This window comes from Lepisosteus platostomus, chromosome 8 (genome assembly GCF_059453375.1).
Source record: "Lepisosteus platostomus isolate fLepPlt1 chromosome 8, fLepPlt1.hap1, whole genome shotgun sequence".
In the NCBI taxonomy this organism is placed as follows: domain Eukaryota; kingdom Metazoa; phylum Chordata; class Actinopteri; order Semionotiformes; family Lepisosteidae; genus Lepisosteus; species Lepisosteus platostomus.
Genome location: NC_142618.1, coordinates 60,657,884 through 60,682,479, shown reverse-complemented (window position 1 = coordinate 60,682,479; position 24,596 = coordinate 60,657,884). Strand labels below are relative to the sequence as shown.

Sequence of the window (24,596 nt, the reverse complement as noted above, 5' to 3'; positions counted from 1 at the left end):
TTTTAGGTTTAATTGGAAGGTGCAGGTAATCTGTGATGGGGTATAAAACCTGTTAAACTGTGCAAACAAAATCATAAAATTAAAATGGCACTTTTTAGTAGGAGGGATCACAGCCATTTATCATGGATCACACCATGCCCTTCCTGTGTGGGTTTTTTTATTGGTGCAATTTAAATACTGCCAAAATCAGAAGAAATAAAAAAAACTACGCACCATATATCAAGAGCACAGACAATGATATAGCAAATGGAAAGGAGTTCTTCTCGTGCAGACATAAATATAGCGGCTGACTTAAAATATTCCTCATTACCACAGCTCTCCATTAGGGTAGGGCTGGTAGCCAGAGCTTGTGGTCATAAACTACATTTTACTATGCACTGTAGACCAGGTATGAGAGATGAAAAATAAAAATCCTGCTAGCTTTTCAGGCCGTTAAATTGTATTTCCAACAGTAGCTTTTAAGATGTTCGTATTCTTTTCAGTTGACATTATTCCGTTGTGTTTATTTCACGATGTGCCCTCATGTCTCCCAGCAGCGTCGATACAGTAGGTCGCCTAGTACTTTCTCTCCAGTGCAAGAGCGTGAATGAGTTTTGCAGGTACGAAATAAGGTCGTCATATGAAATTAAATCCATGCATTTTCAGATACCGTCCAGTTAATACTGATGCTGTCCAGTTTTAGATACTGTCCAGTTAAACTTTCCCTGATGGACTTATCTGACTGGTATTTTGTGTCTTTGGGCTCTGCACATACAGTACGTGGAATACGTAGAAGAGAGGTGAGAGGCTGAGAGGGCGACAGTGACACCCGCAGGACAGGAGGAGTAATTACACGCGTGCGGAAGTGGACAGGATTCTAGGTTGGCTGTTACTGTACCTCACAGGTGTCTTATGACAAAGCCTCCAAAGACAGGACCACTTTCGCCAGCTCCATGGCTCTCGGGTCCAAACAGGCCTCTCAGCGCACGACACACCTGTAATTGTGCTTACGATTCCTGCTTTTTTTCATTCATGGCTAATTAATACTTTGCTACATTTGCTAGTTTAACTAATCCATTTAAAAAATATACTTCTGCATCTCACCCCTGATGTGGCGTTGCTGTCCTTCATATCTTTTTTCACCCTGAGGCTTTCAATTTCGCTTAAATGTCGTGTTTGTTGACTCACAATACGTTAGATTTGTGCCCTTGTATCTTTCCTGTGCAAAATTCAATGAGTGTTTTGTGACATTGTTGATATTAGTTCAGATTTTCCCTTCTCTATTTGATTTTTATTTTCCTGGTGTGTGATTTGGAGTTCTCAGTGCCTATCGTTCTCTCAAGCCATTTCTATCAGTGCCTTAACCACAGTTGTTCAGTTTCCATTGTATTTTATTGAGCTATTTATTTTTTTTATGTTTCAAAGCCTAGGTAACTAAGGAGATGGGCTTTGCTGTTGAAAAGACATTTTCGTAAGCATCTTTTAAAAACGTAGACTCTTTAGCCCCAAGTTCAACACTTATCATTTGTTGTTCCAGACATCATGATGCTGCTGGAAAGTTCGTGTCTGATGGTATTGTTTTCTTTGCCGCTCTCAAGAACCTTTTGGATAATAAGTCTCAAACACACTGATGTTATTACACAACATTCCCCATAAAAGCAGTAGCAATAAATTGTTTGGGTGCTTTCTATTAAAGGATGTCCAGCCTGTTTCAGTCGATAAAACAAGGGCGGTTTTGTATGTGCCCAGGCTCCGTTTTTTAGGGGAGTAAAAGATGAAAACACAAAAGCTTCTGTTCCTAACAACGTGTGCCCCCATCTTTCCCACCACAATAAAAGGCCTTGCTCGTATTGCTGACAACAACAGTTTTTGTTCTTGGGTTGATTAACATCAATAGCTCTTTCCCTTCAGAACCGTGGCCTAATCCAGGCTCTATAATGCAAAATACAGAGATCACTCCCAGGCTTAAACACACTATTAAATACAGACTGTTCGATAAAACGAGCTAATACTGGAAAAAAAAAGTTTCTTCTTGCTGACTCTGTGGAAATCCTTTTCCTCCTTGGTGGTCAGGATTAGTCAACTTGCTTGTGTCATGCTGAGCTCCTCCATGCTGTGCCATGTTGTTGTGTGAGGCTAATTTTAAAAACCCAAGCACACCGGTCGGTGCAGAGAACCAACTTTGATGCTCTTAACTATTTCCACCAGGACGGAGACCAAACACACCCAGAAATTAAGGTTGGACATTTTGGGGGTCTAAATAAAGAGATTTAATGCTTCTCTGCCTACTGTTTTACCTGTCTGAAGGGGGAGCCCCTGAGGGCAACGGGGACACCAACAGCCCCCCCTCCAGTTGCCCTTATCTTCCCTACAGAACTGTTGGAGACTCAGGGTCATCCAGTCCATCCTTGCAGCCAGATATCTGGTGGTGAAACAACAAGCCGTACAGCATTCAACATAAAATAGAAACCCCACCGACTGCTGCAGCAATTAAGGGGAGAATCATCACTGTTATGTGACTATTAAGTGGGGACCTGTCACTAAATGTATCAGTGATTATTAGGTGGGGACCTGTGACCAAGTGATTATTAAGTGAGGGGTTATCAGTTAGAGTTAACTGATAACCATGTTAAATGGAGAATTATCACTAAGTGTTTAAGTAAAGAACCACTACCACTAAAGACTACAAGGATTAAGTGAAGAACTATCACTAAGTGCTGAAGACATTAAATAAAGAACTAATACAAAGTGTTAGTAAATGGCATACAAAGTATTATGACTAAGAGTGTTAAGTGGAAAATCTTCACAAAGTGCTAGTGAGATTATATGGAGACCTTTAAGAGCTACGGGGATCAAGAACTATTGCTAAGGGCTACAGTGATTTGTTAACAGGAGAATTATCATTAAGTGTTAGAATGATTGCTAATTGTAGACCTATCACTAAGTGTTATTGATTAATATACAAAAGTTTAATAATATGACACATCCTGTTTAATTGGCTACTAGTAAATTATTGATGAGAGAAACTGGCCAAGTTGCTTCCTGATGCACTTAGTGTAAGTTGATTCAGTTTCCAATACACAGTGAAGTGGAAGATGCATTTCCTACATTTCAGTTCTTGAATTCAGGTTTCATGAATGTCCTCTATTTCTGATGTTTAACTTTAAGACATTTTTTTGTGACTTTGTAGATTTGTTGCAGGATTCTGAATACTTGAACATAATACCCTCTTAACATGTATTTGTTGCTAGAGCTTTTTAGTTGTTTTTAATCTTTGTCTATAAAACTTATTTCATGCTTTTTTCCAGAACTTTATTATATTTATTCCTTGAGTGTAGAATCTGAAATTGATCACAAGGTTAACTGTGCAAATCCTTATTTATACTGTATATTTATGAATGGATGCATCTCTTGAGATTTTCATGTGTTAGATTTGCAGAGTAACAGAGTTGCAGATTGGATGTATGAGTTTACTTTGCTCATTCAGTGTTTTCAATACTTTAGTCAAGCAAACCACAAGCCATTGCTGTTAAGTGGTTTATTTCCTTTAGCCTGTGATTGTATCTCATTGTTTTCATCTTCTTCAGGACCGTGTTACTGAGCTGAATAGAGTGTTCCAGTCTGATTAGGATATTGGGTAATGCTTCATTTGAATGTGCTTTTATGTAGCCAGAACAGCACCTTCTTAGGGGCTGCAGTTGCTTGCCATTAATATTGATGTATACTGTACTGTGATTTCTAAATTGACAGCACAAAATAAATTTAATAATGCTGTAGAAAAGTGCTGAGTGCAATGCAGGCTCTGAATGACACACTCAACACACAGCTTCATTGCAGATACTGTACAATACATAGCGACTGACTTGTACGCGCACTGCCAGAGTCTGTTCTTGGGTCTAAAAGCAGTAGGCCTCCCTGCAGTGTGAAATTATTCTATTTAGGTGAGGACTTAATTCCCTGCACAACCTCTTTAATGTTGCAAAGCTCTACCAACATGTTGGTCCAGAATGCATAATGGATGTTTTTCTCTGATGTTTATGGAGCCCCCAAGCTCCTATGAAATCTAGTTGGTTATGTGCTTTGGTCCTACATAGGGTAATCTATGCTGCTTTACAACTGATACAAAAGGCAATTTACTTGCAATATAACTGAGACAATAAAGACGAACTGTAATCATGGAAAAATAACCTCTTCTCTGCATGCCTGTGAGCTATTTTTCGTCATTTTAATGTTCTGCAACAAGCAAGTAGCATTCCTAACGCGTTGAGAAAACTCTGTCATACTATAAGAATTTCTTAATGCCTGTATAACAAGCAGAGTGCATGTGCTTCTTTTAAACATTAATGTATCCAGTTCTGCATTCCTTAAGCTTAAGTAGACTTACAGCATCTTTTCATCCACACAAAGTACAAGTGCTAGAAATGTACAAGAAGCAAGCAACAATAGGACCTGGAAATTACTCAGCATCCCACTCATTGGAACAGAATGTGCAATCTATAACTCCTGATAGGGGGTTAATTAGTTTCTATAGTTATGGACTGGTATCTTTCTATTAATCATGATCTGTATCTCACCTCAAGCACATACTGTTTTATTGCTAAAGAGCAGATTCCCTACGCTACAGACAATCAGCTGGACTTGAATTACAAGGACAGTTTATTAACTATTAATCTCTCTTTGACACGTACGAAATCTGTACGATAGATTTGAAGATTTGAAGCCCTGATTTTTCAGGCTGATCTGCAGGTTTGCATTGTTAATGAGCGGCTTGCCTTGATGACTGAAATAATTAATGTAATGCTGGGAGAATGCAGCCAGGAGGACTGCCTTTGACCCTGGAGTAAGGAGAGAAACAATAGTTAAACTCCAGTTTGCAATGGATCACATCAGCATTTGGGCCGTTATGAAGAGGCCTGAGAACAGAAGGGTGGATATTATCTACTGTACATATTTATCTTAATGTTATTTCTTTTTGTTTCAGTCTCCTGTGTCCTATAAGATATTTTTCATAGCAGTGTCCGATCACTCTTAATCATATTAAGCTGGTTTCACTGGATATGATACAGCTATACCACACCGATGAGGCTCAAAGGTTGAAACAGCTTATTTCTTTTAAGTCAAAACAGTTGTTTGTTTTGACTTAATAGAAATAAGAGTGAAAGGCTAGACATTGAAGGTTAATTTTCTGATCTCTTAATAGATGCCTGTTGTTAAATTGTTGTTTCTTTTACTTAAAGAATGTAATTTGGACTTATTACATTGTTCCCTTTTCCCTTGTTGGAGGTTAAATACTTTTGTTTGTGGATTTAAAAATGTACAATGTGGATTAAATCACTGAAGATAAACAAAAACGTGCTAAGTGATTTTTTCCCTCCGTCTAGCCAAAAAAAAAAGAAATTCTATGGCTGTAATCAGAAAAGGAGGTTTTTACCACAGGAAGCTTTGCTGCTGGTGTTATTAAAGAGCTTTCAGAATATACGATCGCAGAGTGCTTTACTGGAGTAATGACTTGGAACGTTTCTCATACTGTAGCACATAATATCAAATTTCCTTATGGAGCACATTACAATCAAGTAAACAGGCTTTCGGGTGTCAGTGCTTACTTTCCATCATAACTCCTGTTGTGTGACAAAGCCGAACTCTTTCTGATTGCTAGTGATTTGACTTGCGCCTTTTGAAGTTGGGAGTCACATCCTGTTCTTGACAGCCGGGGTGTGGTTCAGATTCTCTGATGACTCCAGGCACTTCTTGACTTGACTCTTTGTTCTTCTGTTGGAAGAACAAATATTGGAAATTATTGCATCAATCTCAGAAGCACAGGGACAGCAGGGTGCCACTCTGTCACAGGGCACACGCAACATGCACAAAGACAATTTAGAGAAATAAATTACCCTAACACACAGGGAGAACCTGTAAACTCCACAGAGAATGCGCTCCTGCCCGGAATCAAGCTGTGAGGCAGCAGTGCAAAAAATTTTAAGTCATTGTGCCATCCTACTGCATAGACTGTTTACTGTTGCAATCATAAATATTGTCCTGTGTCCCTGACTTTTTCGACATTTTATAAGTGTACTGAGTGATATTACATCCTAGCAAGTTATATATATATATTGCAGATACTGTATGATGCCAAACTCATAGATTTAAGCTGCAAATACTTAAGCACGTCGACAATTACTGTATACAGTTACTGTACCTGTACATTATTTTGGTCTAAAAAAAGAAATTTGGCATCACAGGTGTTAACTGCAGCCTTTTAGTGCAACAATAACAGGTTTTAATTTCCAATAATTCAGTTTCAAAGGAATTGATATCTGAGCAGTATAAATAGTCCTTAGTCCCAATGTAGTGCTACAGTACTGCAAGTACTGTAAGTAGCACTGATACTTATAAATTCACTGTAAGTTATGACACTGTACTTACCCAGTTTGGGAGGTATAGTTCAGTGGTGCAGTTCTAGCCTTGCTGAGCACTGATACTATGTCTTGGGAGTGTCAGTGTCACACAGCTCATATCAGGGCGATGTTAATTAGTATTTATAATTCCTTTCTCCCCTCTTCGAAATTTCCTTTGCTGCAAAATATTGTGTTCGGTGAAAATATTTTATCGGTTTTGGCAGTGTTTTGTCATGGACCGTATTTCTGGGTTAATTAAAAATGATATTTCACCCCCTGACTGCAAATAGCAAAACAGTGTTTCATAGAAGCCAGCCGAGAGCCAGCATCTAAGTTTCCATATGAGGAAGGTAAGCAGCTTTGGCCAAGAACAGCAAGCCTGCAGTTAGGTACTGGGTTTGTAATCGGTGGGTGGGAAAGTTTGATCCCGGCCATGGTCTGTTACAAAAAGCAAAGACAATAATCCCTAGCATTCCCAAAGAATCCCAGATCGCTTCACATACAGGAACAGACCCACTTTCCCATTGCAGATCAGCTCTCACTTTGACACATTCTGTCTTCCTGGACCAGCAGACCAGGAGGAGAGGAAGGAGAGAAAGTGCTTCACCACATAATTTAAGAAGGGAGCATAAATTGGAACCTTTGCAGCTTGAGAGTTTTATTAGCAGATTTCTATTAATTATAAGGCAATAAAGGCCAAAGACATTTAAAATATCCAATCCTATCAGCCTTTTTTTCTTTTGGTACTTTGATTTGTAGCCCTAGATCGGGAAATGGCATAATTCGTTTCTTCTTACTTCAGAATCGTCCGTCGTATTATACTCGCCTTACAAAACAAAGAACTTAAAGGAGGTTGTGGTAAAATGTGGCGTGTTGGTGTTATCAGAGTATCAGTTATCAGAGAGGACAGCATATTCTCCAATTTAATATCAATAGGCACTCTGAAGAAGACCCAACAGCCAGTTTATGATACTGAAACAGTAAAAGATGGTGTGTAGGTTGCTTACAATGAAATGTGAAATGAAAAGTTTTGCTTTTTGATAGGTGTCATTGGAAACAGGGATTAATCAGACATGTGAGCTGAAAAAATGCAGTTCATCCTATAGGTATTCCTAACTCAGAATTCCAGTTTTCATTCATTGGATTTAAAAGAGCTCTACCTGCCTTGAAAAAATCTTTAGTCTAGTTCTAGGCTTATGCTCTTTTTTTAACCAATACTGTACAATACCTACTGTATATATACAGGGAACCAGTTTTTGTTCTTATTTGCTCACACACAAATACAACAATAAGCCACAGGATCTCCTGACTGACTATTGGCTACTTCAGTGCTGAATTTGTTTTAACCCTAACTGAAAATGTGAAGATGCAAAACAAGATTCAAAAAAGGTTGACCCTGCCTGTTTTAGAATTTCAGTGAGGAAGGTTTGGAAACAGGGCACTTTTTAAGTACGTCAAAATCAAGGCCAAGTTGTTTTAAAGCAGGTTTTAAAACAGTAATAATCCTACAGGAATAAAACCAGATTTCAGGGTTAGCCAGTTTTGCTGTTATTTGTTCATTTGTTGGATTGAGCAGGGGTTTAGGAAGAGGTTACAAGACTACAAGACAACAGCAGTAAAATTAAAGAAATCCAAACCTTTGTAACAACGAGGAAGGAGACCATATTCAGGCAAGTGGTGTATTATCCACTCAGCATTTTACTGAGAAAACTTGACCCAGGGAGTTATGAATCGTGGTCTGCCTGCTCACATCAGGATTAATCCTGTGGTGTTGCAAATGTATTGTGACATACAGTTTGACACAATGATGATCTATAATTCACAAAACCTCTTTGCAGCTGTTTTCATTATTTTAAGTATAAGAGTGTGTTACTGGATAAATTGCATCCTCCAACCTCTGAAGTATATTCTCCAGTAAAGAAAAACTAAGAAATTGGCTTTGCAAGCCCCCATCTAAAAATCTTGTGCCTTTCATTTCACAGTGTGTTTCCACCATGTTCAATCTGTTTGCTACATTGCAGGTTTGTCTTCCAACAGAAGCTTGTCAAAGAAACACAATTTTTAAGTGAGAAAGTAAATTGCCTCTGAAAAACCTGTGCGTGAAATTCCGTAAAATATGATGTGTCAAATCTTTTAGATTGGTATGGATGCATGGGTCAGATAGCTTTTATTTTAGACTATTTTGTTATATTATTGAATCAGAAAATTTGAAATTTGCCGTCTCTGTGATCTGTTGTGTATTTTTTCAGTTGACATTATCTTCTCAAATTTAAGTTTGGTATTAATGCATAAAACTGCATTGCAAGGCTTTTTCATTTTTCACCAATTTAACTGCTGTAGACACCATATTTGTTACGGCTCTTTCCCTTGATTCTGTATCATTCACTTTACACATTTTGCTCCATTCTTATAATGTGATCAGTTGGTAGCATGTTTAAAAGCAACAGAGCATACCAACAGTAAGAGTTTGCAGCCTCAGGTGCTTATTTCCATCGAGGGCTTCTTCTGATTAAGCCACACTGCCATTGATGGAAGAGCAAGCTGGAATCCAAGCTGAACAAAAGAGCAGTGACAGGCGAGAGGAGCCTTTTGGCCCATCTGGCCCGCTCAGTTGTTGCTAGCTAACAGATGCCAACATCTCATCCAGCTGTGAGAACTGCCCCCACAGTTTCCACTGATGGTTGGTGTTTCACTCTCATTCTGAAAACGTCCACTGGGTTGACTTTGTCTATCTCTTCGAGGATTTTGGATACTTGTGCAGATCCCGACGGCTTCTTTGTTCGAGACTAAAAAGGTTCACTTCCTTCAGCCTGTCAGTGTGGGACAGTCCTTTAAGTCCCTGAATGCAAATTGTTGCTCTTCTCTGGACTTCCTGATTTCTCCCCAAATGGGCATTGTGCACATGACAGCTCTTTTTACAGCTTACATGACAGTAACTTTCAGCAACACTTTTGTATTGGGCGTTTTGCAAGGGGCGGAGGGAGCAACTGGGAATTGGGGGAACATTTCAGGCCGCAACATACTGCTTAATTCAGATGTGTGGCTGCCCTGAAAATGACACAGAAAAACATCAAAGGTGCTTTTATAAATTGCTCTAAGACTAGAATCCGCATGTCTGTGAACCAGGGTAATACCCATCTAAGCCTCCATTCACCTTTAGAACAGCAGCCCAGGTACTCTAAAACAAGACCAGTGTACATCTGCAGTAGTAGTTTTTCATTTTTGGAAACACTTTGAGAATGACAGGTTTTTTTTTACCCTCTGCAGGATATTAACTCATATAAAGGGCATGACTGGGTGACAAACTCAAGAATCTGAGCTTACAAGCTAATAAATTGCTTCTGGGCACTTACAAAAAAACACCCAGTCAAAAAGTCAATTTCTTATACTGGAGTGCTGCCGGGGTCACTTGTAAAATGAACTGTATACTTTTATCTCTCAGGAACTCCTGATGTTTTTGTAATCGTTGTTTCATCCTCAGGCCCCCGTCATGATCACTTCTGGGGTGAAGTCGCTTGCTCTGGGGTGCAACAGCACAATCACTCTGTGTCCTTTTAATGTCACCCAGGGTAGGGTTTTTATTAATACAAGGAAGCTAATATCAGTATTGATTCCATTTCTGGTTTTTAGCTCATTGTCTTTTCCTAATGTTGATATTTCTTTATACATGTTATTATTTCAATTTGAATTAAGGTCCCAAAACAATATTTTTAAGTAGTCAAATGTAGCATTAATTCACAAAATTTGTACTGATACTTGAATTTAAATTTACATTTTAGTGTAGGGGTGTTACCACGGCATCCTGGCCAAATTTCCCCCAGGCCTTTACCAGTCATGGCCTCCTAATGATCCCCATCTCTGAACTGGCTTCATCACTGCTCTCCTCCTCACTAAGAGCTGCTGTGTGGGGAGCGGACTGGAGCATCATCCCGGTGGGGCTGCACACTGGTGGTGGTGGAGGGGATCCCCAATAGTTTAAAGCACTTTGAGTGGATTGACCATAAAAGAGCTGTAAAAGAGTAAGGAACTATTATTGTACTGTATGAATTCATACAGTATAGGAAAATAGTATAAAGAAATTTATTCTTCAGCATCTGTTGAAAAGTTTTTATTCTGAAATTTCACTAGGGGTTGAGATCCCAGTCCTTTTTTATTTATGACATCAAACATTACGCAGCACTTATCGAATTTGAAATTGGCTGTAAAACAGTATATTAAATCTCGCAGTTACCCATTCTGCCCTACTGAAATTAGTGTTAATTGTGTTAATTGTGTACTCACTGAAAGGGAAGCATTGATTCTTTCTTCACTGAAAATTTAAGTAGTTTCTTTGGTATTATGTATAGAATTATGTACTGTACAGTATATGTAGGTTTGTTCTTGCTATTTGCATTAAAAACCCTGCACTTGTGTAAATTAAAAAGTGTCATGTATGTTCCCAGTCTTGAATATTGTCTAAGTCTTTTTCAATGTCATTTGTTGTTTCTTTAATGTTTGGTAATCCTATAGTTTTCCAACTGTACCTACAATTAACTATACCAAATAACTTCTATAAAACTGGATTTTGTAGTTTAAGGAAGTAATTTTCTTTCAAATCATTTCATTTCTTTTAACAGGTAGATACATTTTTTTTTTTTGCAAAAGTTAGGCCTGATATTCTAGATAATCTATATCTGGAATTTTAAGCCTGATATTACGTTCACTGAGATTTTAGCCATTTTTAATTCTACAGCTCCGGTGTTTTTCGATGGTAAGAAACTTATCATTTAGCTTTGCGGAGAATGTGTCAGGATGCCGTGCCCTTTAGAATCATGTCGCTGTAATTACCCGCGGTTTGGAGAAGCAGCACACCAACGGTCTGTCTTTGAGCAAGGCTGGATTTGATAGCAGGAACAGGCCACAAGCAAGGATGGAGACTGTTTGATGAAAAGATGCCCCCAGGAGCATCTCAACACTTTTATACAATAATTATATCTTAGGGAACAGCAAGACACTGACAAACAATTTTGCACTTTATTCTGAAGGTCTAGACAGTGTTTGAATCACTGCTGATAGCTCATTAAACGAATCTGCGGTAAAGTATTTCTATTACAGTTCCATTAAAATGTGTAATGAAAAAAGTCCTGAGCAGTGAAGCTCTTTTTCCTCTCTGACTTTTTGCTCTTTTTAACCATTACTCTTTATTCTGTACTCTTGTTATATATTGGTCTGCCCTTTACTGCTAGGAATTACTAAAATGTTTGAAGCTATTTAAACAAACAGGCATTAGGCATATATTCTTAACATTATTTATACAAATATAGTCTGGGGTAAATAAAATGTGCATTATATGTCCCTTCTCCAAATATTAAAATATTGCAGAACTAGATATTTCATTAGAGTGAACTTTTCCTGAAGACTATAAAGTAGCAACAAACCAGGCTGGTTTTTCACTGTGGTATGGGAAAGAATTTATCTAATCTCACAAGAGGCACTATAACTGGTGAACTTGCCTCTTGTCCTTCATCACAGTCAACATCATTTCCGGATAATGTGTTAATTCAGACAGGTTTGTAGCGCAACTATAGCGCTGTCAGAAATGGAAGAAATGGCTTTTGCATACAAATGTAGGTGTGTGATGCAATTTGACTTGAAAGGTCAGTCTCTTTCTGAGAGAACATTCACCAGACAACAGATGTGAAACCTCATTTAAGCCTCAGCTTCCTGTTTTTTTTTAATTGTCACCTGACCAATCATTTATTCCCAACTGGTCAGGTGACTTCGCCCAATAGCATTCTGGGTATCATAGTAGGGAAGTAAAATGTTATATTACACACCGGCAAATCATTGCAACATTTGAATCTATACTAATACACTGTTTGATAAAATGGTAAATGTACAGACACATTTTGGATCATGCATGATATATTTGACACTTAGGCACTCCAACAGAGTATGTGCTGTATGTACTCTTAACAGATTTTAAAATCATTTGCATCCTTTAATGAGTTTTGGTTTGAAGGAACAGGTAACAGATTTATTCCATGCTGAAAAGGAAAGAAAGGAAACACGATGTTTCGGCTGTGGAGCCTTCTTCAATTGTGAGAAAGAGAGGGTAGAGGCAAAAATTAAATAACACAGGAGAACAAAAGATGAAAAAGTTGAGGAGGAGGGAGAGGGGAGAGGCCACTCAGGTAGTGCAAAGTGGAGAGAGGTGGAGAAGGGTGTAAAGTCAAAGCCTGCATGAGAATAGAGAAGATTACATGAAAATAAGTCTGTCATTGAGAGAAGGGGGTTGATGTGAACCTAGTTTCAGGATGAGTTTAGTTTCTGTTGTCTTTCTGCTATGAGAGTTGAGAAACCCTTCTTTGAGAACGGAGACAGAGAAATCAGTGTGGTCATGGCCGTCTGGGGTGAAAAGAAAAACTGTGGTCTTGGAGAAATCTTTCATCTTCACAGCCCTAACAAGTTCTCTGAAGCGGTCTCCTAGTCTCCTTCCGGTTTCCCCAACATAGATAGCTGGGCATTCCCTGCAAGAGATACAGTAAATGAGGTTGCTGGAGGAACAGGATGTTGTTTGGGTGACCCGGAATTGACCTGAGGGGCCCTGAATGAGCGTGTTGTTAGATATGTATTTGCAGGTGATGCAGTGAGCTCTGTTGCAGGGGAAGGTGCCTGGTGGGGATGATTGCCGAGTCTAGTCGAGGGAGCTGTGAACAAGATGTTTATGTAGATTGGGTGGTCAGTGATAAGAGATGATTGGGCTGTCGGAATAAAAGGTACTGATGGAGGGATCGTCCTGTAAAATGGAGTAGTTGTTAATGATGGTCCTGGGGATAGAAAGTGTGTTAGGGTGGTAGGAAAGCACCAAGTGAATGCAGTTGTGAGACCGGAGTTCCTGATCAAATTGATGGTCCGAGGGGTGTTTTTGGCTCAGGCAAGGGCCCAATTGATAACCTGGGTGGGGTATCCTCTGTTGATGAAAAAGGAGTGCTTTTTGCATGCTTGGTTCTAGAAATCAATGTCGTCACTGCAGAGCTGACGTAGCCTGAGGAATGTGAAAGAGGGAGAGAGTTTTTGGTGTGAGTAGGGGTGAAAAGAGCTGTACAGGAGATAGCTGTGTGAATCTGTGGGTTTGTAATAGACCGAGATAGAGAGTCAAGGATGGTTAATAGATAAACCATCCATTATCCTGCAGCTAGGATCACTTCTTCCCCCTTCTCTTAACGACAGACTACAATTCTACTAAATTTTCTCCATTCATTGGAAGTTTCATTTCACACCTTTCTACACCTATCCTGACTTCACACCTCTTGATTGGCCTCTCTTTCTGTCCCCTGCTCCCGCCTCTAACCCCTCCTCCCTCCCAGCCTTTGTTCTCCCACTACATTACCTTTGCCTACTGCCTTGTCTCTCTCACACCTGAAGAAGGCTCCATGGCCGAAACGTTGTGTTTTTTCTCTCTTCTTTTTTTCAGCATGGAATAAACCTATTACTTGTTCCTTTGCAGCCTACGCATGCTGACGCAGCTACCCACCTGAACTAATAGATAAATATATGTCTAGAAATGGAGGAGAGGCGGAAGATATGTTAACTGTATATTTGAGGGATGAGTGAGAGTTAGTGAATTGATGCAGGAAGTGCTTTAGCTGGTCATGAGAGCATGTAGCAGCACCAACGCAGTCATCGATGTATCGCTTGTAGAGGTCAGGGACAAAGCCAGTATAGGAAGCAAAGAAACATTCTTCTACCCAGCCGACAAAAATATTGGCATAGCTATGTCCCATCCTGGTGCCCATGGCGACTCCACTAACCTGCTGATAAAAAAGGCTATTAAATGAGAAGGATTGAGTGTGAGAACCAATTCCGCAGACTCGTGTGGGCGGGTGGATCAAGTGTTTGTCTAACATGTGCTTGGGGTTAAGTTTTGCTTTACCTATTATGAAATATGGAAGCATTTATCTTTTAATTAGTTATTATTTATTATATAATGTTGTAAATCAAGACAGACCAGTTTTCTTCATAGATTTTAAGTTGTAACTTTTGAATATCAGCAGAATAATAAATGTTCTGTGACATATTTTTTTCTCCAGAGAGAATAAATATACGCCCGCCCCACAACAATGTCTCTCACACATTTTATATACTACCCATGGAAAATAACATGAAGACCTTTAATTGCAGTGACATCAGTATCTCAATAAATACAGATACTGTATATAACAATGTATTTTAAAATGTATATTGAAAACAAAATGAGACTGCAGAGACAGCTATATCAGTGTCAGGTATAGAAAGGACATAGAGTTGAGTATAATCAGCTTTGAAAAGTTAATTCAGACCATGTTATCTTAATAGCTGACCAAGTGGGATCATGTAGATGCTGAGTTGCAGGGGGCCCTGAGGAACACCAAACTTAACAAACAGAACTTGAGAACTGAAACTCCGAAGACAGATAAAGTAGCAGCTCTGAGTGAGATAAGAGCTGATCCATTTAAGTGTGATGTCTCCAAACACCAGCTTTCTAGTCTTCCCAATTCACAGTCTCAAGATGTGAGAGTAAAATGTCATGATTAACAGTGTCAAAAGCAGCTCTTAGATCTAAGAGAATTAGGACAGATAGAGAACCAGAATCAGCTGCCATACAAAGATCATCAGTAACTTTAACAAGGACAGTTTCTGTTCTGTGTAGTTGTCTGAAACCAGACTGAAAGGGATCAAGAAGGTTATATGCAATGGGGTGATTTTTAAATTGTATTATTCTAAAATTCTAAAATTTTCTCAAGAAAAGGCAAGTTATAGTGGATACAGGACTAAAATTGTTTGGTTTTCCACAGCCATGTTTATTTTTTTTAGGCACAGGCATAACTGAAGGTATTTAAAAGGCCGTTGATACCACTTCAGTGCTCAAGCGCTGTTTACCTGTTCTATGTCACATCTTACATCAGTCCAAGAAACTGTGGCTTCAATAAGCACATAGCCCACTGTGAATCCATTAATAAAGCATGTATTTCTGATACATACTGTTTATCCAGGATTAGCCAGTTACAGAATCAGCTTGTCCACTGAAAGGCAAGTTCGTGAGGCCCATCTGGTTTTATTTCAGACAATGCAAAGTGTTATTGGCTTACCTCATGTTCATGCTTTTGCAAAGCACCACTATATTCAACCATGCAACCATGAGTGAAGATACTCTAAACCAGAAACTCCATACTGTATACCCAACAGTTCTCTCAATTAAAAATCTTAATTAAAATATTGATTAGAAACTGAAGGTACAAATTTAAAGAGTATTTTCCTACCATTTACATTCTTAAAAAGTTATTTTTGGAAAGAGACACTTAAAGAAGAGGTCCGTGGTAATTTTAGAGTTAGCGTGTGCTGGTTGATCTGAAGCATGAGATTCTCAGACATTTCTTCTTATTAGGACGGAGCTTGATGAAGGTTGTATTGTAAATTAATTTTCCATGATGACAGTGGTTATGATCACCATGTTATTGCCTGCTGGTGTGGTTCTCTAGGATGTACTTTATCTAGAAAGTGAGCAATTGTTTAAAGATTTGTGGTCTGTGACTGATAGTGGAAACTGGTCTGCAGGGACCACAAATTAGGCAACGTTTTAACATCTCTTGTATGATTAATGGTGTAAAATAATTTATTTCTGTAAGAAGGCTGCACTCTATTTATTACGTGCAGATTGCTGTTATCCTTTTACGGAGGTTTCTGAATAAATATAATATGTTTCTGTGATTTATTGGTTTTTGTTGTCAAATCAAAAGTAATTGCACAACGGTTAACCTAAAGCTCCAAGTACAGCAAATTGCTTAGGGTCACAAAAACAACGTGAATCACATTATTGCATTCGAAGACTCTAGGAGAATTCCACCTAAAAGAGGGCACAAATGCAAAGTAAAATAAATGACTCACAAGACCGACTTCCCTTTTGCCGTTGTTCCTGGGATGTGCACAGTGAAGGATGCAAGTGCAGAACCCAGGAAAACACAGTTCATCAACCCCTCTCACCAGTGCCAGTGGGCAGCCAGTTTGCTAACCACCTTATCCGGTTCTGAGTAACACGGGGCTGAAGCCTATCCTGACAAGCAATGGGGAGCAAGGCAGTACCAACCCTGGGACGAAGGTCAGGCTACCACACAGCACCCCCCGACAAACACGAACACACACACACACCACAGCCATTCTTCCAAGAAGCCTATTACTGTACCGGTATGTCTGCGGACCGTGGGTTTGAAGCCGGAGCACCTGGAGGAAACCCAAGCCAACACAGGGAAAACATACAAACTGCACACAGATAGCACCCCAGAGCTTGAAACTCAGGGCCCCAGTACGGCCAGGCAGCAACGCTAACCCCTGCGCCACCATGTGGCGGGTGGACTCTATATGCGACTTATTGACATACCAGGCCCCACCTCTTTCCTTAATTTGCAGGAGTCCAAATTGAACTCTTAACAGGCACAGAACCGTCTTTCACTTGTTTTTTTAACAAAAAAAGTTGATTACGTCGAAATTAAAATTAATCAGGTCACAAACTAATTAAACAGCACATGGTGTGTAGTTGGCTTAGAGGAACTGCCACTAGTTTGTTGTGAACCTAACTGATAATCAACAAGTGAACATTATTAAACAGAAAATACTCCGGCAAAATAACCTCCACTTGATTTTGATGAAGTCTGGCGTATCAGAGTTTCACCCATCACATACCCTGGGCTCACTATCGGGAGAGCTTTCTTGTTTCATGTTTGTTTGCAGCCTTGTCTGTTCAGACTGAGCAATAATCCAATTTTACCCTTTTTGCAAACACAGATTTGATTGCAAATAAATGAGCAATAGAACGTTTGTCTGCTAATATGGAAATAAATCAGAATTAAGATATTTGCCGGTTTGTTGCATTACAGGGGAAATATAAAAATATTCACACAGGCTTGAGGTTATTAACATGAAATTAAATGTTTATTTTACAGACAGGGTAATTTTCTAGGATGAGGCTCATGCAACTGTTTGGTTCTAAATTCAATTAGTCTTCTGGTAGATGCTGTGCTAATGCAAATTTAATGTGTCGTAAGGTACTGCAGCAAGAAAATCTGCGCTGAAGTTACAATAGCAGTATAGTGTTTTACATTCGGAATTAGCCTTTACAGTACATTAAAATCTGTTCCAGAATCAAGCAGCTCATGTGCAGGCAAGCAGGCAACCAGGACGACACTGAAAGGCGCTGTATTTGAACTCAATAACTTTTATTTTCATGTTAAAAATCATGTACATGGATATCCATCAGTGTAGTTCAGTAAATGAAAGCAAAAGCAAATTAGAGTACAACTGCGAAACCGTGTGGGAAAGTGCTGGGGTGGGAAAAGTGTCCGAAATGTGAGGAAGGCAGGAAAGCCTCATATAACGTGCATCCGTCATATAACATCTGCATTGCTTGTATTTTGTCATTCCAGGGTCGGGGCTCAATGACGGCCAGTGGCACGATGTACGTTTCCTGGCTAAAGAGAACTTTGTCATGCTGACCATCGACAGAGACGAGGCCTCAGCCGTGAGGACAAACACTCCAGTCCAGATCAAGACGGGAGACAAATACTACTTTGGAGGTATATTTCTTTTTTCCTTTTCTTCTGGCTTATCTTGGATTTTTTTTTCTCGCAGTACAGACTCCCGGCAGCATTTAAACTAGGCAATGTTTTAATTTTTCCTGATTTTTATCAAATACTCTCTCTGAGGACGAAGGCTCCTGTCCCGACAGCACCCCTGCGTGTCCAGGTAGGAGAAATCGCAGAGGCCATTAAAGTGCAGGCATTAATCTCTAAATGGCGAGAGGGACTAAGCTTAAGTAAAACTGCGCACTGACAAGAATAAAAGGGGCCTAATGCAGATCTTGAAGCTGTATATTTAAAAATGTATGAGACTGAAAAGTTTTAGCATTTACAGGCAATGGGTATTTTTGTAGCTTCCTTCTGACAATTATACGCCACTCTGAAAAACAATATTGAAGGGAATAATTTACAAGCACAACCAGATTTTATTATTGCATCACCTTCAGTAGCAGATGCCATTTACTTCTATATAACAGGTTGCAATCGATCTGTGTGTACAGCACGTGCCCTACTTTAGCAAATGACTTACCCAATTCCCCCCCATAGCAGGAATTCAGCCATTAAGACATTTAGACAGAGAAAAGCAACATATTTATTGAAAATGTACTATATTATTTCTTAGCAGAAAGGCAGCCATTGAAATGGACACTCGTGTTTTTTTAATTAAAAAAATAAGTAAGAATTGATCACCCTGTCAGAACGCACATAAGATACACAAATCAGGAAAATTAAATTCAGCAATAAAAAGTGCATACAAAATAGTAGAGTAGAAAGTGAAGATTAGCTTTAATTAAAGTATACATTTAGGCAGCATGGTGGCGCAGCTGTTAGCATTGCCACCTTTCAGCTCTGGGGCCCTGGGCTCAATGCTGGACAGGGGCCGCTACTGGGGCTTGTAGGTTCCCCTTGTGTTCACGTGGGTTTCCTCTGGGTGCTCTGGTTTACTCCCACAGTCCAGACACGTACTGGCAGGTTAATGGGCTCCTGGGAAAATTGGCCCCGGTGAGAGACTGTCCATGTCTTGCCTTTGTGTGTGTGTCTGTGTGTGGCCTGTGATGGACTGGCGTCCTGTCCAGGGTGAGTGTGTGTGTCTGTGTGTGGCCTATGATGGACTGGCGTCCTGTCCAGGGTGAGTGTGTGTGTGTGTGTGCCCTGTGATGGACTGGCGTCCTGTCCAGGGTGAGTGTGTGTGTCTGTGTGTGGCCTATGATGGACTGGCGTCCTGTCCAGGGTGAGTGTGTGTGTGTGTGCCCTGTGATGGACTGGCGTCCTGTCTAGGGTGAGTGTGTATGTGTGTCTGTGTGTGGCCTATGATGGACTGGCATCCTGTCCAGGGTGAGTGTGTGTGTCTGTGTGTGGCCTATGATGGACTGGCGTCCTGTCCAGGGTGAGTGTGTGTGTGTGTGGCCTGTGATGGACTGGTGTCCTGTCCAGGATGTATCCTGCCTTGTGCCTGTTGCTTGCTAGTATACGTTCTGGTCCCCCTGCTACCCTGAATTGGATAAAGCAGTTAGAAAATGGATGGAGAAGCAAAGACACATTTTCACAGAGGTTAATTTGTTGAAATCACTGGAGATATCAAAGAACCACCCAGCATTGAAACATAGACCCATTTTTTCATTAACAGCTTTGATTATTAAGAATGGACAGAGCTATTTTGGTGTTTACATGAATTTAAGAAACTGGGTCTAGTTTCTAGTTCTTTGATATCTCCAGTGAACATGAGGCAGGGGGTTTGTTTTTCCTAAACTAACATTATCTGACAGATAGAACATTAGATCCTCCGAATACGCATCTGGACTTTTAATCGAGGTTTTTACCTTTGAGGATATTGGCCCCGTTCCTAAATCGGCAACATTCTGATTTTATCTCTGTTGTTGAAAAACGGCTTAAACACGTACCCACCAACCTGAAGTAAGTACCAACCCAAAACCCTTCTTGGTTGGTAAGTTCATCTGTCCATCGTTTTTTTTTAATAAAAAGGGTCATAATGTCTTTACTGAAATGTTTATCAAGATGTAATGAAATGCTGAGCATTATGTAATCCTGTCTGTAATGGCAGCCTCTGAGAAGCCTGAGGCTGTATCATTAATGACCAAAATAACTGCCTTAAAAAGTAAAGAAATGTTCAAGCAAGCAGGAGCCAATTAGCGAATCGTCCTTTACTGGTTTCTAAGCCATTGATAGTCTCAGAGCTTCTTGAATAAACGCTAGGGATAATCATTTTCAGATCATGTCAGAAAACTGGAAGGGTCAGCACACTAATATTGCTAATTGAACATATTAACAATTAATTTCATTCAATTAACCTCTATAGAGTTACAAGACATTAGAATGGGTTTTCCATTTCTTGGAACTAATTAACTGGTTGTTTAAATTGTATGATATTGTGTTAAATTTTCTGCAGCATTGTCATCTACTATTGCACTTGTTTGGCTAATGCTCTCAGAAAACAAATCTTGCTCATATTGTGTTTCCTGGGATGTGTTTATATATGAAATGCTTCGATATTCCAAACCCTTTACCAAACTAAGCACCAGCTTCCTACTTTATTCAACCAGCATTCAGCAGGCAATTTCGGGTTGACTTGATGATTGTGATTTCACCGAACACAGTGGTACTGTATATGCCATGATGGATTCAGGGGTTTGATCATTGTGGGAACCTCCTGCAAGGGTAGTATTGAGCAGTGTGAACAGCTGAGTTGGCGATATAACATCTCTGTGTGAGGACAGCAAGGTTCTTATTCTTTGTTTCAGACCAGTTTATCAATAGAATATTTGAATATTTGAGTGGGAATATGTAGTTAAATAGGCTGATTTAAGATACTTAAAAAATATTTTATTTGCATGGTTCAGTAGAATGAATCTGTTTCAGACACCATGTACTTCTAACTGGTTGTTACTAGATTTGGTTTGTTAATTGACGCTCCTCTGAAGTTTTAGGACATTCATGGATTTGTACACTAGAGGACTTTCTAAGAACTGGCAAAGGAAAGCGAAAGAATGCAAAAGAGAAAGGAGTAACCATCCAAAAAGGAGAAGACAGGTTTAGTCAAATTGTCATCCTGATTCTATCCAGTCCATTCCTGAGCCCAATACCAGTCAATTTAAAAAAGACAGATTGTTCCAGTGGAAATGGGCAGCACAGGACCTATGTGGAAAAAAAGCAATCCAATCTGTCTTCCTATAGTCTACATTGCTTGGCACTATCAACTCAACTGCCAGTTAATGCTGAGGGACAGGCCGCTGATAGCTTTGCTGGCCCACTCATCTTCTAAAGAACTGAATGAAAAAATATACTGTTTCATGGTATTTGGCTTTTTGCAGCCTGACAACACTTTTACAGATGACAGGCATACAAATGAGATATAAAAAAGCTTTATCCTCTTCCCCTGTCATCTATTGATTGATTGATTGATTGATTGATTGATTGATTGGAAGTGTCATTATAAAACTATGATTGTGTCTGTATTGGCTCAGAAAGGTTCCATGAGGAGCACAGCTCATTTTAGGGGAGCTCTTCTCCTGATTTCCTAATCACTTTTACCTGATTTACCTGAGTTGGGTAAGAATTTGTTACATACAGTATATGAATGCTCAAAGGGATACACATGGGAGAGGGCAAATAGATCTGGTCTTGAAATTGCCTTTAAAATTCAAAGAGCATAAAGTGTTAATAAGAATATCTGTATATTTTATGAACACAGAAGCAACAAAGAGCAACCGATATCCCAGAATAGTTATATTAGTAGATCAAAAAGAATACTCTGTACTGTAGAGAACATAGTGGCATGTTACAATATTAACTACTACTCCCACATTTATTCAATCTAATATACGATGATATTTGATGAAATTAAAATTACATTCTCCCAGAATCATTTCTGAATTCTGCTCAACATGAGTATGTTACACTAATATTTAATATGAAAGTTTTCTAAATAAGATGCTCATTGTATTATAGTCTGATATCACATCCTTACAATGTTTTGAAACAATATAGCCATTTCTATGACAGTGATATCTTTCTATCTTTTCCTTGAGCAAATCATATGAATTCTAGATCAGACCTTGCATAGCTGTCACACATGGAATATATGATTGAAAGGTTCAGAGTGCTTCTTTCTTGGGAATCCATGTTTGATACATGTTTGGTAAAAGAAGTGTTTAATGGAAGAGAAGCAATGTTTACTCATAAACCAAGTAGAATCGACAGTGTTGTTTAGTAATAAGCAATGATGTAAATGTGTGGTTTTAATTAAAACGCTGGTGCAAATGCAATCAGAGAGGAGAATTGCTCATTAAATTCTGTGGATGGGGAAATCTTCCCACAGAGTGCCCATTTGTAAATTAAGTACAGTACTTGAAACATTCTGATCTTTAGGGTCCTGCTGAAACTCCCAGCTGAAATCCGAACTTCAGAACAAACCACAGGCTGTCCAGAGAAAATGTTTTCTTTGCACATTGGGAGTGTTTCAGATAATAAAGAAGCATGCTAATCAGGTCTAATGTGGTTATTTAATTTTAAAATGGTCTTTCCAATTATATCTGGAAAAATACGGATCTAACACACTGTAGCAACATCATCACAAATACATTGTTGTAGGAGGCAAAAACATCAAGGGATTCTATGTTCTGCTGATAAATCTTCTTTTTTTCGTGTGTGGAAAGGACAGTGACCTCAAGACTCAATCTTCCAAAATCTCTGTATTGTGTCCTATTAGCTGCATGAATCATGACATGATCATCTGCCATGGTGACTGGTTTTATGGCTTGAAGCTGTACTACGACACTTTGCAATAGTACTGCAGTCAGAATTCATTAAATGGAACACATATTCTTAGAGAATTGCCCTGAGGGCCCAGAATTTCTAACATGTACGGAAACCATACATGGTAAGCTTAAAGAATGTCACATACGTTGCCCCAGGGAAAAAAAAAATATTATTGCTGTAGTATTTTAAACAACTATCAGTCTCACCAAGTGACTTTATTAAGAGACTAGGCCATTTTACCCTTTACAGAATTTATTTTGACACACCACCACACAGCAGATCAGGTGGTGGAAGTGAGAACTTGTTCACCAATCGAATTAATGGAGAAATTTAAGAAGCTGCAGGTAAAAGCCCAGGGCAGAATTTAGCCAGTATACCAAAGTGAATACTGCTCCTTTCACGAAGAGTGCCATTCTGGGCCATAGATTTGGGCATTCTTGTGCAGGGTGAAGAGTATCACTTGCTGTACTACTAACGCCACTAGTAACAACCTGGTTTTCTTATCCCAGTACCGGTGACGCACAACCTTTCTTTGCTTCTGATATCTCAAAAGATCTCAAAACAAACTGTAAATATAAGGTGGAAAATCCAGAGATTTAATGGTCTAATTCTAAAGAAGATATGGGTGTTTAAGTTGACATATCATTTATATCTTCTAGATAATGTAGAAAAATAAAAATGCAAATAGAACAGTAGTAGATAGAGTAAAAAGAGTTGATTTAAATCATTGGATACTACTGTATGTTTTTGACATTGTACAATGCACTAGGAAGTGTCAACTGTTCATTGCAAGAAGGATCATTGTGCACAATTTGGGTCACAATATTATAAAAAATATATTGCTACTTCAGACTTAATCCAGAGAAGAGACACTCTTAGGCTTAAGCCAAAGTCCTGGGCAGACAGGGTTGAAAAATTGAATTGAATCTCTTTAGGGGGACCTGATTTTAGTATCCCAAGTTTTCTTAGTCAAGTTAAGAAAGTCAATACAATGGACTTCTTCTGAATCAACTATGAAAAATGAACCAGAGGAGTAAAACTGGAAGCTTCAAGGAAGTGCATTCAAAATTGAAAAGACATAACAGTTCCACACATGTTCTGTGGGAATATGGAACAGGCAAACAGCCATCTTGTTAAAGGTGACATCCTGGCTTCTTTCAGGAAAAGGGTGGATGAGATCTTCGCTTTAATTAGCCACTCGCAACTGAAGCTAACTGGGCCAAATGCCCGTCTCTGGTTTGTAATGAGAAGTTCTTGTTACAGTACATGAACAGTAATATTTTAGAAAGATCAGGTAATTTGCCCTCAAATTCAGTCAATAGCTCTTTAGAGTTTTTAACCTGTTCGTGGAGAAAAAGCAATGCCAGCACACTTATTTATGCCTGAGTAAGTGAAAGCAAGCAAACTATTGTGTGTCGTATTGTGATTTCCAAGGAATAAAATATTAAGCAGGTTGGCGGATTTTTATTAGTAGTTCCATTATGCTAAGTCATAATGGCCAGAAGCACATGTTTTGGGAAGATAAGGTGCTGTGTAGAGTACTGGTGTATGCCAAGTTCATCCTGTGCCTCATTAAAAGAGAAGTCACTTTTGCTCTGTGCAGAGATGTTTTTTATGAATCTTGGCATTTTCTTCCAGAATTGAGGTCAGGCATGTCAGTGTGAGTGATATGCGTTTTATCTTCATACCCCAGTCGTGCAGGGTCAAGTATCAGCAGATGAAGAAGAATTGAAGTGTTTGTTTAGGCTTTGTGTGGGGGAACAGCCTTGGAATACCGAATGTAACTCCTTTGTACTGAGAAAATGGGCTGCAAAACTGTATTTAACCACAGAAGTGTTTCAGTCGTCATTAGCAT

At 39.2% G+C, this 24,596-nt stretch overlaps 1 protein-coding gene across 1 annotated transcript in view; it reads left to right on the top strand.

The window, feature by feature from the left end:
* cntnap2a (contactin associated protein 2a) overlaps positions 1 to 24,596 on the top strand; it is a 464,126-nt gene that overhangs the window by 263,043 nt on the left and 176,487 nt on the right. Inside the window, exon 9 of the mRNA XM_088644173.1 lies at positions 17,813 to 17,962. Within this exon, the coding sequence (XP_088500299.1) occupies positions 17,813 to 17,962 (150 nt within the window). The remainder of the gene's footprint in view (positions 1 to 17,812; positions 17,963 to 24,596) is intronic.